This window comes from Lontra canadensis, unplaced genomic scaffold, assembly GCF_010015895.1.
Source record: "Lontra canadensis isolate GAN:19392208 unplaced genomic scaffold, GSC_riverotter_1.0 scaffold61, whole genome shotgun sequence".
In the NCBI taxonomy this organism is placed as follows: Eukaryota; Metazoa; Chordata; class Mammalia; order Carnivora; family Mustelidae; genus Lontra; species Lontra canadensis.
Genome location: NW_022631055.1, coordinates 11,171,745 through 11,187,908, shown reverse-complemented (window position 1 = coordinate 11,187,908; position 16,164 = coordinate 11,171,745). Strand labels below are relative to the sequence as shown.

The window sequence follows — 16,164 nt, the reverse complement described above, 5'->3', positions numbered from 1 at the left end:
ACTAATTATTAACAATAGTGCTCTAGGAATGTGTGTCTCAAAAATTTACATTTTAATGTGCTGAACTGAATAGGATATACCTGGCGCTGGGGAGAAAAAGACACTCCTTTATCTAGATTTCTCAAAATGCAGCCACACATGCAGGGGGGTAGGGGGGAAGAGAGGTGGGTAGCACACCTAGGAACCAACATTTTTTTATTTTCTTCTTTTTTTTTTTTTTTAAGATTTTGTTTATTTATTTGACACAGAGAGAGAGAGATCACAAGGAGGCAGAGAGGCAGGCTGAGGGGGAGCGGGAAGCAGGCTCCCCGCCGAGCAGAGAGTCCGGATGCGGGGCTCCATCCCAGGACCCTGAGATCAAGACCTGAGCCGAAGGCTGAGGCTTAACCCACTGAGCCACCCAGGAGCCCGGAACCAACATTCTTAATGAGCTTTAATAGTGTTCTGTATAACCCCTTCCAGCCCCAGCAGGCTGATCTGCAAGTGAAGCTGGGCTTTGGTAGTTCGAGGTAAAGTACTGACATTTCATGTCCTCTAAACCTTTGGGATCTATTACTTCTGATCCTATTCCTTCTCCTAGTCTGCCTCAATTCCTTCATCTTCAAATCACAGAAATACCTTCACCTCACTACAAGGCTCTTATTCCAAAAGCAATCAAGGACCATATCGTGTCAGGAAAGGGCCCAGACCCAGTTCTAGTTGTGTGATCGGGTGTAAACTGGCTATTGCTTCCTCATTTGCAAATAAGAGGGCTATTCCTGTAAGGTTCCTATGGTTCTATATTCTGTATTTCTCTTACCATTGCTAGATGGAAACTTTATTAAAGTCATTTGACCATGACCTAGAAAAGATTTTTAAAAAAATCTTCCAGTTGTCCATCTTTGTTCATGATTTTCCTTGTGTTTGCAATTTCCTCTTTATTTCCACAGGCCCATTTTCCACCCATCCTTCGAAGTCCAGTTCAGCTCCTCCCTATTTTCCAGCACTGAACTTAATCTCTCCGTCTGTGAAACATTGCCAGGACTCCTGAATCATTTATCACTTTCAATTCTGGCTTAAGTTTTTCAGCGTATATGGCTACTCTTCCCCAAAGAAAATTATAAGTTCATTGTGGACAGGGACTACTTCTGGTCCTTCTTTGCATTCCCCACAAGGTCCAGCCCAGCTCCTACGATGGGTAAATGAGTACTGCCTAGTGAATGAATACAATAAAAATGATTCTATTAGAGTTTCCATACCTCTTCTCTTATTACTCTACTAGTCAGAGTAGTATTCCTATTATCTCTCTCCTCTCTTAACATGGATCATGTGTGTGTGCAGATTGTGTTTAAGCATTCTATGTTTTTAGCAATTTTTTTTATTGTGCAGATTAGGTAACTTAAAATTTTTGAGACCTCCTGAACTGATTTTTTGCAAATAGCAAAAGGTAGCTTCTTGGTTGTCTGCTGGGTCTGCTTTCTTAAAAGGAGTTGGCTTCACCTTAATGTTTCCTTGAAGACAGTGCTCTAAATCCCTGCCAGAAGGATCGTCGGTGAATAATGCAAAGCCGGACTGCGTTGGCTTCCTCATTCCTGTGTCCTGGTTCAAAGTGTTCAAAAATTCTTCCACTGTGGTAGATGCATCAAATCCAACTACCTACGCATAAATAACAAAGTTGTTTTCTAAATTAAAAACTACGTACGTTTCAAACTTAAATTTCAAGAAGGATTTTGGGGGGTGGGGGGGCAACAGGGCACATTTGATGCATGATTAATGATAACATGTATTTATCTAGATGCTTTAACTTCTCCCATACCAAAGCTCCACTGGAGAAAATTAATGTCACCTTAATTGCTAGGTTGCTGTAAGAATTCAGAAATCTTGGCTTCAGCCAACAGACATGAATTTAAAAAAACGAAGATCATGTGACAGCCATAAACATCTTGCAGAGATATCATGCCTACCCATTAAAAGCAAAGCAAGAACTACATATAATATGCAATCTTTAAGCTAATGGAAAAAAGTAAACAAGAAATACACTTCAACAGTCATGAGGATGTAAAGAGGAGCATAAGGAACGTATCTTGTAATCACTTTGTATGGTGACAAATGGTAACCAGACTTATCTTTGTGATCATTTCATAATGTATATAAATGTAGGATCACCGCGTTGTACACCTGAAAGTAGTGTTAACACTTCAATTTAAAATTAATAAATAAATAAAAATAAATAATGTTTGTTTCTTTAATATGCAGTTACATATCTGAACTCTGTGATAAAAAGCTATGGCTGCAAAGATTAGCTGCCAGCTTTGGAACATGTTTGCTTCAGTTAAAAAGTGAACATCTAGGGGCATCTGGGAGGCTTTGCCAGTTAAGTGTCTGCCTTCAGCTCAGGTCATGATCTTGGGATCCTGGGATCGAGCCCACATCAGGCTCCCTGCTCTCTCTTCTGCTCTTCCCCTTGATCATGCTCTCTCTCTCTTTCTCTCAAATAAATTAATAAAATCTATAAAAAAAATAAGTGAACACTTAGATATGAGAGCTGGAAGGCCTGGAGGAGTTTTCCCAGATAATTCCTGAGATTTGGAGACTTTGAAAAAACTAAACCTGTACACACCCACTGTCAGTATTTATTTTGTCACCTAGCAAGTGCACTGGTTGGGAAAGGCCTCAACCAAAGTATTTTTGATTTTCTCTATCAGAATTATAAGAGCAGTAAAACTCCCTTATTTGGCTCAATTTGGATTTCAGTGTGACTCCTTCTTAGCAAAACTGTTTCAAAACTCAGCTGTTCTGTTAGAAGACTTGATATATTTGCACGTTTATGATCACTCTCAGTTGCTAATAAAGGCAGGTAGACAGTCTCATGTCCCTATCCCACAGAGGCAACATGTAGGATTCAAGGTGAAGCAAGCATGCTTTCAGCAGGACAGAAAGTGTAACCCACCTGATATATCCCATTCATGAAGTGCACAGGGATACTGAAGGGCAAAGAATGATGGTAAGGGTTTCGAAGAAGGGTTGAAAGAATTTCCATTCTTGAGGGTCTTGCTTCTCGATCTCCGTTTTGTTGTGTTCTTTCTACACATCGCTGGCAATAAATGGCATATTTTCCAAATTCTGTCCTATAATACACAACTTAAGATAAAGCCTAGGAATAAATTTAAGGCACCTAATACATTAGGTTGGTGTACATTACCATGTATTATGTTAATTTTGACAGTAATTCTTCTTTTTGAATAATATTAAACTGTTACACCTTTTCTCAAATCCTAGTTTCTTTACTTTTGCAACTGACTGAATTAACCTTCTCTACAAAGAACTGCTTCCTCTTTATCTCATTATTGTAGTCACAAAATCAATTTATATTTACCAGTCATTATATAGTCAATAGAGAGTAATTATATTAACAAATACAAAGGAAACAACTGTATAAAAATAGGATAGGCTAGCTTAGGAAACATGATGTGGCCTAGTTCTCTTTGGAGGAACATGGCAGTTAGTGCTTGACTGCTAAACTAGGTAAGAAAATACCTTCAAACAAACAAACAAAATACACGCATTTCCCTTCTTTACCCTATAAAACATGCACTTCTTAAAAAATCTTAAGCGTTAAAGAAAACCACTGGAGTAAATAAATGCAAAACTGGACAGAGATCTTATTTGCCCTCATTTGTTATATATAATTTTTATAAAAGCAAACTGCTAATACCTCCTAACATGTTTGTACTGTAAAGTGTCTTCTAGGCAGACCTTAAAATGTCACCCTTTAGAGGTGCTTGGCTGGCTCAATCGGCAGAGCATGTGACTCTTGATCTCAGGGTTGTGAGTTCAAAGCCCACGATAGGTGAAGAGATTACCTAGAAATGAAATCTTTAAAATGCCTCCTTTTGGGGCACGTGGGTGATGCATCTGCTTAAGCATCTGACTCCTGGTTTCAGTTCAGGTCTTGATCTCAGGGTCATGAAATCGAGCCCTATGTCGGGCTCTGCACTAAGCCCAGAATCTGCTTAGTACTCTCTCTCCCTCTCCTTCTCCCCTCTCTGTGCATGCTCACTCTCTCTCTTTCCCTCTCTCTCTCAAATATATAAATCTTTAAATGCCACCCTTTGTTTAGGGGCTTTTCAGTGACTGTAACTAAAAATGATGTGCCCTTGGGGCCCCTGGCTGGCTCCGTCAGGAGAGCATGGGACTCTTGATCTCAGGATCATGAGTTTAAGCCCCATATTGGGTATAGAGATTACGTAAAAATATAAATAAATAAATAAATAAATAAATAAAATTGCATGACTCTGATCATGGAGTCCCCAAAATATAATACACATTGGGGAGTATTTTCCTTCTATTTCCAAGTTGTTTTGTGTTTCATTGTGTTTGTTTTGTTTGTTTTAGAGCCAGAGTCTATTTAAGTCCTGGAACATGAACTTGTACACAGAATGATCGTGGTAGCCCCTGGCTGGGTGCCCTGGGTCCCACTGTTAAGAAAACCATACTGACGCTTGGATTTTCAATGTCTTTTTGAAGGGAGTAACAATTTTGAAGCAATTCAAATACACACAGGTATAAAAGGAGGGAAGACCCTCAGGGAAGTTTTCCCACATTAAAGAATTCAATGTAGAGAAAAATATCAGGGAAAACAAAGGAAACAAAACAGTTGCTTTTACGGAATGAGCACCCACTCTTGCTAAGTTATCCACCCCTAAAATGTACAAAGACTTTTCACTTAAAAATATTCTTTGCAGGGGCGCCTGGGTGGCTCAGTGGGTTAAGCCACTGCCTTCAGCTCAGGTCATGGTCTCAGGGTCCTGGAATCGAGCCCCACATCGGGCTCTCTGCTCAGCAGGGAGCCTGCTTCCCCCTCTGTCTCTACCTGCCTCTCTGCCTACTTCTGATCTCTGTCAAATAAATAAACAAAAAATCTAAAAAAAAAAATTCTTTGCCACTTTTTTAAGCTCTTATTGCAGTCTTCTGTAAAAGATTTAACACAACAAATGAAATATTTTCCAAGCCTCACATAAAGGAGAACCAAAGGCTTCCTGCATCAACATTTGTTTCACACCTTCTCCCGCAAATGTACCTGGCAGGTTACTAAATACTTATGACTTATTGTCGACTTTCAGAGCCACGTAAACGGTTCGGCCGGCTAGTTCTCTGCACACCTGGAATCTGCATTCCTCTTTAGGTGGAGCCTGAGGAGCCACAGGAAAGGATGGTGGGGAAGGAAGAGCCCAACACAGAGAGCCAAGAGCTGCCAGCCCTGGGCAAAGAGAAGCACCACGGGTTAGACACCACCTGGCAGTCAGAGATCCAAGTGAGAGCCAGTGTGACTGACGGAGGCTGAGAGGAAAGGGATGATGATGGTCCTCCTCAGCCCCCACAGGTGTTTGCTTCTCCCACATAAATACTATCTGCTTAGAGTGTTTATAATACATAAAAACATTCCATGTTCTATAATCCATCTAGTTGTATACCCTACTATCTACAACTGAGGTACCCAAGGTCATGTAGATATGGTAGTCCTTTTGACATCACTCTCAAAAGATGAGGGGCATTGCTTTTGTCCACTTATGTATTTACTCATTTGCTGAGATAGAAGTCATGGCTTTGAGGAAAGGCAGACTGAAAAACAGGAAAAAAATCAAATGCGCCAAACCAGAGCCAATCTACCCACACATACACACATATATACATATTTAAACAAAGGGCAAGTATAATGATATTAGCAGAGGTTATCTCTATGTAATGGGATCATATGTGATTTTTGTTTTTCCTTTGCTCTGTTCTGTATCCTCTTTTCATCTTATTGTTTTTAATTAAGCAAGTATAACTTCAATCATTTTGCAAATGTTATATGAAAAAGGAGGGGGAAAAGGCACTGTCTCTACTCTTGAGTTACCTACAGTCTATGAGAATTATATATTTTAACAGTAATTTACAATATAAGTTGTATATTATGACAGTTAATACTATGTCATAATCTTTTTTTTTTTTTTTTTTTTTTTTTTTTTTAGTATAACCAATGGAGGAAATAACTAATTGTTGTAGGAGTCAGGGAAGAATTCACAGGAGATATGTTGCCTGGGCCAACTATAAAGTCTATAGGTGGGAAGAGAGAAGGGATCCACGGAGCAGGAGGAACAGCAGGTGTGCGAGGAAGGATAATGCGCAGGCGCAGTGTGTCTGAAGAATGGTGTGTGTTTTGTTCCTTCAGCGTATGCTGGGTGCAGGATGCATAAAACGAAGTGGAGAAAGGGGAGGCCTCTGGAGCTAGATTATGAAGGGTCCTCAATGTAAATGAAGCTTAAGCCTCCAACATCGCTCATGCACAGGCCCTCCAAGGCCCGGGAAAGGCCCTATTGATTGTGTTTACGTGATCCTGTGTTCTTTTAAAATGTGTGAAAGTGGCATACTTACGAAAATATAAACCATCAGTAATAGTATAAGCTTAAATTGTATAAGCTTCAAGCCCCACAAAACCTGAATCTCCTGAAAGTATTATTTGCTAGACTAAGAACTTTCCAGTTTCATCCTGCAGTTAATAGGCAATTAATAAGCAAAGATTAAAATCATTCACCGAAGAGTAAACATCAGTGGCCAAAAGCCACCTGAAAATATATTCGGCTACACTAATAGTTAAAGAAATGCATCCTAAATCACTACTGGCATACCACTCTTTACCTGGAAAAAATTTAAAAGCAGAATTACATTGAACATTGTCAAAAAGATACGGAAATTCTAGAAATGGATTCAAAGAAATTCACTGGACTTGTACACAGGGTTTAGGCTCAGAGTGGTCTACTATGGTGGTACTTATCATAAGAAGAATGATTGGAAGAACCTAAATGTGTAGTGGTTGATCTTAACGCATTAATGTTTCTGAAGAATGGTGATGGATACAGGGGAAATGTTACGTCCTACAGTTTTAAAAAAGTAGCATGCACACTGCAGTTCTGGTGACATGGAAACAGTGAGTGTGCATAAGTACATACACATACACATTTATACAGAAACATATAAATGTAGAAATAAACTGAAAGAATATACATCAACATATTAATAGGTATTTTTCCCTTTTCATACTTTTCACATTTTTCAAATGTCTAGATTTAATATGTATCATCCTTAGAGTGAGGAAAACAACATCATTTTAAATTGCATGTGTATGTATCAGTAGATACCTGCAGCGGTCCTGGTTGATTCTGTGGCTGTCTCCGTCTTGTCTGTTTAATGAGCTGACAGCAAATTTCATTCTGGAGCTCAGGATGTGTCAGACAGATTTGCAAAGCACTCTGGGCTAGAGATACGTGGTAATCAATTGCAGGGGAGTCAACCACTGCATTTATAAAAAGCTGGCATGTCTGAATTAAACAAAAAAGGAAAGATATATTCAAGGTGAGAAATGATTAGATTTATTCTGCATGAATTATACTGATTTTCTTCATAGCAACAGTTTTGTTTAAAAGGCTGGAATAAGACATAGTATGATAACACTAACCGAAGATACCTGCAGTGGCTACATTAAAATCAGACCAAATAGATTTCAGAGCAAGGAATTCTTCGAGGGATAAAGAGGATTATTTTATAATGACAATGGGGTCACTTCTGCTAGAGGACATAACAATCCCAAATGTTTACGTGCTTGGGGAGCCTGGGTGGCTCAGTGGGTTAAGCCTCTGCCTTCAGCTCAGGTCTTGATCTCAGGGTCCTGGGACCCAGCCCACATCGAGCTCTCTGCTCTGCGGGGAGCCTGCTTCCCACCTCCTCTCTCTACCTGCCTCTCTGCCTACTTGTGATCTCTATCAAATAAATAAATAAAATCTTAAAAAAATAAAAAACCTTTAAAAAAATGTTTATGTGCTTTATAACACAGCTTCCAAATATATAGAGAAAAGCCTGATAGGATTGAAAGGAGAAACAGACAAATCCACAACTATAGTTGGAGATTTCAATATCCCTTTCATAATAATTGAGAGAACAAGTAGACAGAAAATCATTAAGGATTTAGAAAACTGCAACGACACTATAAACCAACTTGACCTAATTGACATTTATCGAACACCACCCAAGAGCACCATATGCATTCGTTTAAAAAGTATACAGAACATTAATGATCTGTCATCCACAAGACTATAAACTTTGTATGAACAGTGACTTTGTCTTATTTATCTTTGTATTCTCTACACAGCATAGATTGACACAGTAAATGTTTAATGAATTAATGCATTTATTTTTTTTTTTAGAGATTTTATTTATTTGATAGAGACACAGCGAGAAAAGGAACACAAGCAGGGGGAATGAGAGAGGGAGAAGCAGGCTCCCCGCCAAGCAGGGAGCCCAATGTGGGGCTCAATCCCAGGACCCCAGGATCATGACCTGAGCCGAAGGCAGATGCTTAACAACTGAGCCACGCAGGCACCCCAAATTAATGCATTTAAAATCTGATGAAATATAATATATATTAAGAAAGGTTAAAGGGAAGTGCATAAACACAAAAGGTTGGCTTTAACTACCATGTTGTTAAATAAAGCAGGTGTCTTTACCTCTTCTGAGAATAGGATATAATCATATAAACTGCCTCTCTAATCGAAAGCACTGCACCCAAGCATTACATGAAATATGCATAAAGAAAAGATTTCCACCAGTCAGTTTCATCATAGTAAGGAAACACCTATCATTACCTTATCGATGTTGAATTTGCCAAATGCCTTTTCAGCATCTATAGAGATGACGGTCTATGATAATACATAATAGTAAGAGACACCCTAATATTTAGCCATCCTTGGTTTCCTGGAGTAATTCTCTTTTAGTCACAATTTGGTATTCTTTTAAAGTGATGCTGGTTTTTGTTTACTAAGATTTTATTAGTTTTTGCATGAAGTGCTCTGTTTTGTACAAGCTTTTCTGGGGTTTGGTATCAAAGCAATATTTCACAAAAAGAATCATGTAATATGATGACTGAGAATTGCTTCAGGGTAATCCAATGTTGGGGAGCAATAGGAGTGGGGAGATGAAAACAAAGCTGGCTATGTGCTGACAACTGTGCAGCTCAATGACAAGAGCCTTGGACCTCACAATATTTTCTCTACTGTTACATAGGTTTGAAATTTTCTTTCTTTTTTTTTTTTTTGAGAATTTATTTATTTATTTGATAGACAGATCACAAGCAGACAGAGAGAGAGGAAGGGAAGCAGGTTCCCCACTGAGCAGAGAGCCCGATGCGGGGCTCGATCCCAGGACCCTGAGATCATGACCCAAGCCGAAGGCAGAGGCTTTAACCCACTGAGCCACCCAGGCACCCCTGAAATTTTCTGTGTGTGTGTGTGTGTGTGTGTGTGTGTGTGTGTGTGTTATGTTAGTCACCATACCATGTATCATTAGTTTTTGGTGTAGTGTTCCAAGATTTATTGTTTACGTATAACACCCAGTGCTCCACGCAATACGTGCCCTCCTTAATACCTACCACCAGGCTGCTACCCTATGACTTGGCAACTGCACTACTGGGTATTTACTCCAAAGATTCAGTTGTAGTGAAAAGAAGGGCCATATGCACCCCAATGCTCATAGCAGCAATGTCCACAATAGCTAAACTGTGGAAGAAGCCGAGATGCCTGTCAATAGACAAATGGATAAAGATGTGGTCCATACATACAATGGAATATTACTCAGCCATTGGAAAGGATGAATACCCAACTTTTGCATCAACATGGAGAAGACTGGAGTGGATTATGCATAAGGAATAACAAAATTTTCTGAAATAAAAAGTAAAAAAAAACCAGAATTGGGGAAATTTCCTTCCTTTTCCATGTTTTAGACATTTAAACAGGATTGAAATGATCTATTCTTATACAGTTTGGCAAATCCCCCTACTTATATTTCATTCTCCATTCAATTTGGGCCATTTATACTTTGTTATAACATTTATTACTTCATCCAGATTTTCCAACATATTTGTATGGAATCTTTCTTGTTTGGGGTATTTGTGTCTTCTACAGGAGTCTTTTTAAATTTTTTTTAATTTTTATTTATTTTTTAATGATTTTATTTGTTTATTTGACACAGAAAGAGAGGGGGAGAGAGAGGAAGGCAGAGGGAGACGGAGAAGCAGGCATCCTACTAAGCAGAGAGTCTGACGCAGGGCTTGATCCCAGGACCCTGGGATCATGACCTGAACCAAAGGCAGATGCTTAACCAACTGAGCCACCAAGCGCCCCCATTATGGTAGTTTTAAAACATGAGCAAAAATAAAGAGAACAGTGTAACGATCACACATGTACCCATTACCCAGTGTTACAATCGTCAGCATTTTGCCAAACTTGTTTCATTCAAACCACCTTCCACCTTTTTTCTGGAGTATCTTAATGTACATCATGTTATTTTATCAATAAATAGCTCACTATGGATCTCTAAGTGATAAAGGATTTTTCCATGACCATCATATCATAACATACCCCCAAATTAATAATAATTTATGTTATCTAATAAACAGATGATTTTTTTTGAGATAGGAGAAATGTAGGCAAGAAGCCAAAAGAAAGATAAAAATTGAGACTCTAAGAAACTAGGGCAAAATGAAATACCAACGTCCTGGTGTGGATTGAAGACCGGAACCCACAGAAGGTACACAAGATTCTGAGACTGGAGGAAAGAAAGAGAAGGAAAATAAATGAAAGAATGTTTATTGGGGAGTGAGATTTGAGGCATTCATGTCTGATGCTCTCTAACTTTCTTGATGAAATAGAAGGTAAGTTTGTTGTGAAGAACATTATTGAATAGGGAGTTTGGCAGGGGGTTGTGACCAAAGAGAAGCAAAAGAAGAGTAAGTCAGCCCCAAAGAATAAAGACCACAGATTTATATTGGCTCCAGTCCACACATAGTTGCAAAACAAAAAAAGTGAATGGCTCAAAACAAGGATCTCAGGATGAAAAATGGGAGAATAAGAAAATAAGAGAACTTGTAGACTAAGAGATAACGGTTATAGAAAGAGATATTAGAATTGAAGCTTTTTGAACAAATGAAACAAGATGGGATCGGGGGGAAGACAAACCATAAGAGACTCTTAATTTCACAAAACAAACTGAGGGTTGCTGGGGGGAAGAGGGGTAGGGAGAGGACGGTTGGGTTATGGACATTGGGGAGGGTATGTGCTATGGAGAATGCTGTGAAGTGTGTAAACCTGGTGATTCACAGACCTGTACCCCTGGGGCTAATAATACATTATATGTTAATAAAAAAAATAAAAAATTATTTAAAAAAAGAATTGAAGCTTTTAGAGGTAGTATACTTATAAGGAATGGTGGGGTCAGGATATGGACATGGAGAATGGGAAGGTGAAGCTGACTACAGGTGAAGCTTCCTGGCATTAAGAAGGTCAGGAGTCTTATTTATTTATTTATTTATGTGACAGAGAGAGAGAGATCACAAGGTAGAGAGGCAGGCAGAGAGAGAGGAGGAAACAGACTCCCCGCCGAGCAGAGAGCCCGATGCAGGGCTCGATCCCAGGACCCTGGGATCATGACCTGAGCTGAAGGCAGAGGCTTTAACCCACTGAGCCACCCAGGCGCCCCAAGAAGGTCAGGAGTCTTAAGACCATTCACTGGTAAGTGAAGTGAAAATAAAGTCGTTCAACATAACAGCAAAATTGGAGGTTGAAAGAAAGAGTGTGAACTGGGAGCTAAGATCCTTAATGAGATTTGAAGAGTTACCAGAAAATGACTAATGCAGAGATGAGGGGATAAAGAGTGATATCGTTGAATGGCAAAAGTTTCAAGTGATCAGGGATTTCTAATAGAAATTGAGTGGTAAGGATTGGAGAATAGCACTGGAGAAGAGGGTGCTGACCCGGCTCCTCCAACACTGAGGGCGGTATGGTGTGAGAAATCCCTCCTTTTGAGAGGTTGAAAGGAAAATGATTCTTCTGATATTAAGGGTTTTATACTGCTTGAACCATTCATAGTTTATTTATTTATTTTTAAAGATTTTATTTATTTATTTGACAGAGAGAGACACAGAGAGAGAGGGAACAGAAGCAGGGGGAGTTGGAGAGGGAGAAGCAGGCTTCCTGCCAAGCAGGGAGTCCGACACGGGGCTCAATCCCAGGACCCTGGGATCATGACCTGAGCTGAAAGAGCCATCCAGGTGCCCCCTCATTCATAGTTTATTTAAGTAAACCCCAAATCCTCAATCAGAATGCATATTAAATTCACCTAATTTTATTTCAGTAGATTTTCTTAATAATAATTTTTTTATATTATTAAATTATTTATAATAATGTTTTAAATAATAAAAATGATCAGTTGTGGGGGGTTGGGGAGGTAGGGATAGGGTGGCTGGGTTATGGACATTGGGGAGGGTATGTGCTATGGTGAGTGCTGTGAAATGTGTAAACCTGATGATTCACAGACCTGTACCCTTGGGGCAAATAATACATTATATGTTAATAATAATAATTTCAAAAATTTTATGATTAAAAAATGATGGTGACGATCATATTTTTAATTTTGGGGGAGAGAGTGAAAGTTTACAACCTAAATTATTTACTTTTATTTTTTCCAATTAAAATTTTAATAATGTTTAAGCCCATATAAAGTTTTACCTTAAATAATTTAATAGCTTCTGTCTGTAGAGCTTCAGAAGGTAGTGTTGTCAGTGGGGAAATGATTCCTTCTTTGCTGTGACACAAAGTAGGGTGTCTCCATATCTGAGAAGCTAAATACATAATAAAGTGTGAATAGAAAACAGAAGAATCACTTATTTTGGCCTCCCATTAATTAGCCCTCTAGAAATGAGCTCATTCAGGCCTAGCTCACAACCTTAATTCATACAGGTCACAAGAAACCTTTGGCAATGTTATCTTACTTGTTTCCAGGCCATTGGGATTTTCATGTTTCTGTTTTGGGTAAACTAATCTAGGAGAGCACTATCACATTGCTGAAATGTGCTAAAGATTGGTGACCCAGGTAGGAGATGCCTCCGAGAAGGAGCTGGTGAGAGACAGAGGAAGAGAAGCCAAAGTAGAGGGAGATAGAAAGGTAAAGAGAAACTTGAAGTCTTTCCTAAAATCAACATTTGTTAAATTCCTATGCTAGATACTACAAATATGATCTCTGTATTATGTATAGCATAGAATCTATATTCTCAATGGGGACACCTGAGCCATAAAAAATAATTTCAATGAACAGTAACAAATGCTATAAAAGAGTTAAGTGCACAGGGCATTGGGACATACTTTTAACGTTTATTAAGCACCTTTTATAAGCCAGAGGCTGATGTGAAGTAGGCTTGCTAGTGGGGGGAGTTCCTATGGTAGGTAGGATTTTATCAGGTTAGTGAGAAATGTGAAGGAAGGGGAAATTTCAGGCAGATGGAGTAATGTGAGTGAAGATAGAAAGATTACAGGACATGGCATATCAGGGACTGATGGAGTCTAAAAACCACAGTGAGAAACCTGGCCCGTGACAAAGCCAATGAACAGATGGGTACATTAAATAAGAACTCACAAAGTAAAAACTCAATTAGGCTAAGGGAGTTGGGTCCATTTCATAAACTATAAAGCCTTATATGTTATGAACTTACAAGGTTCTCCTTCAATATTTAGCAGTTTGCAAACAAGTTGCTCAAATTCTGATCCAACATTTACATTGTTACTTCCTGCTGCAACAGTCAGATGATAAAGCCAAGTATCCTTAAAATCAAAACACATTAATAGAGATGTTAACCAAGATATAATCTTTGATGACTTAAAGAAAAAACAACTGTATAAACAGTAGAGAACTTTGTCACTGAAAAAATTCTTTAGTTTTTAAATAACCAAAAGTCATCTAGTCAAACAGATCTGAAGCAAGCTCACTTGAATTATGCTCATAGTGCTTTTTCCCATTGTTCACATTTTTATTGTTTTCTATAGATGTTTCTTAGAAAAGCATGATAAAATTAAGGAAGTTAATATGATGTCGAAAAACTAGAATAAATGCAACCAGTTCATATTCTTTTAAGAAACATAATAAAGTCTATCAAATTTAAAATCTGACTCTGAATACATACGAATAACACATTCAAAATACTTGGGAAATCTGGAAAATTTAAGGAAGAAAATACCCAGAAAGAACTTACCTCAACACAATAAAGGCCATATAAGAAAAGCCCACAGCTAATATACTCAATGGTGAAAAACTGAAAACTTTTCTTCAAGATCTGGAACGAAGCAAGGATGCCCTCTCTTGCTACGTCTATTCAATATAGCACTGGAAGTCTTAGCCAGAGCAATAAGGTAACAAAAAGAAATAAAAGGCATCCGAATTGGGAAGGAAGAAGTAAAATGATCTCTCTTTGCAGATGACATGATTTTATACATAGAAAACTTTAAAGATTCCAAAAAAATATTGTTAGAACTAATAAATGAATTCAGCAAAGCTGCAGGATACAAAATCAACATACATAAGTTAGTTGCATTCCTATACACTAATAATGAATTATCCAACAGGAAAATGAAGAAAATAATACCATTTACAATGGCACCAAAAAGAATAAAATACTTAGGAATAAACCTAACAAACCAGCTGAAAGACTTGTACACCAAAAAACTATAAAATACTGATGAAATAAATTAAAACAGACACAAATAAATGGAAAGATATTTAGTATCCATGGATTGGTAGAATTAGTATTATTAACATGTCCTCACTACCTAAAACACCTCCAGATTCAGTGCAATTCCTATAAAAATTCCAATGGAATTTTTAACAGAAATAGAAAAGCCAAACCTAAGGAGCCACGAAAGATCCTGAATAGCCACAGCAAATCTGAGCAAGAAGAACAAAGCTGGAGGCATCATACTTCCTGATTCAAAATATATTACAAAGCCATAATAATCAAAACAGCTTGGTATGGCATGAAAACAAACTTAGAGGCCAGTGGAACAGAACAGAGAGCCTGGAAAAAACCCATGCATATATGGTCAACTTATCTTTGGCAAGACTGCCAAGAATACATAATGGGGAAAGGATAGTCTCCTCGATAAACGGTGTTGGAAAAACCGGATATCCGCATGCAAAACAATGAAATTGGACCCTTATTTTATACCACACACAAAAAATCAACTCAAAAATGGAATAAAGACTTAAACATAAGACCTGAAACAACAAAAGTCCTTGAAGAAAACATAGGGACAAAGCTTTTGGACATTGACCTTGGTGATGATGGCTTAGATTTGATACTAGAAGCACAGGCAACAAAAGTAAAAACAAAGTGTGACTATACTAAACTAAAAACTTGCACAGCAAAGGAAGCAGTCAATAAAATGAAAGGCAACTTATGAAATGGGAGAAAATATTTGAGAATCATTTATTTGATAAAGGGTTAATATCCAAAATATTTAAGAAACTCCTACAACTCAATAGTAAAGAAAACAATTAGCCCAATTAAAAAATGAGCAAAGGAAAAAGAAATGGGCAAAGGAGCTGAATAGACATTTCTCTAAAGAAGATATGCAGATGTCCCACAGATACCTGAAAAGGTGTTCAACATCACTAATCACCAAGGAAATACCAACCAAAACCATAATAAGATATTACCTCACATTCAGTAGAATGGCTTGTATTGGGGCATCTGGCTCAGTCAGTAAAGAGTCTGCCTTCGGCTCAGGTCATGATCCCAGGGGCCCTTCATTGGGCTCCCTGCTCAGCGGGCAGTCTGCTTCTCCCTCTGTCCCTCCCCCTGCTCTTGCGCACACACTCTCTCTCAAATAAATAAATAAAACCTTTAAAAAAATGGCTTTTATATTTAAAAAATGATAGCAAATGCTAGCAAGGGTGTGGAGAAAAGGGAACACCTAGCCACTGCTAGTTGGCACGTAACTGATGCTGTCGCTGTGGAAAACATTATGGAGGCTCCACAGAAACTAAAAATAGAACCACCCTATGTTCCAGCAATTGTACATCTGGGTACATATCCAGACAAATTGAAATCAGGATCACGAAGAGATATCTGCACTCACATGTTTATCTGCAGCATTAGTCACAATAGCCAAGAACTGAAAGCAGACTAAATGTCCACTGACAGACGAATGGCTAAAGTAAATGTGGTATATACATACAATGCAATACCATGCTGTAAAAAAGAAAGAGTAATTTATAAAAGTTGTTTATATATATATATATATATAAAATATATAAAAAAGAAAGAGT

At 38.2% G+C, this 16,164-nt stretch overlaps 1 protein-coding gene across 4 annotated transcripts in view; it reads right to left on the bottom strand.

Moving 5' to 3' along the window:
* Window positions 1–16,164, bottom strand: part of PLEKHH2 (pleckstrin homology, MyTH4 and FERM domain containing H2) — a 110,743-nt gene that overhangs the window by 21,490 nt on the left and 73,089 nt on the right. For all 4 annotated transcript variants that reach the window (XR_004385059.1, XM_032877954.1, XM_032877956.1 and 1 more), the window contains 6 exons: window positions 13,556–13,664; window positions 12,576–12,688; window positions 7,161–7,340; window positions 5,142–5,239; window positions 2,930–3,107; window positions 1,480–1,635 (listed from right to left, as the gene is read on the bottom strand). Coding sequence is in view for 3 of the 4 variants with exons in the window: in XM_032877954.1 (XP_032733845.1) it covers window positions 1,480–1,635; window positions 2,930–3,107; window positions 5,142–5,239; window positions 7,161–7,340; window positions 12,576–12,688; window positions 13,556–13,664 (834 nt within the window). In the remaining variant the exon portion in view is untranslated. The remainder of the gene's footprint in view (window positions 1–1,479; window positions 1,636–2,929; window positions 3,108–5,141; window positions 5,240–7,160; window positions 7,341–12,575; window positions 12,689–13,555; window positions 13,665–16,164) is intronic.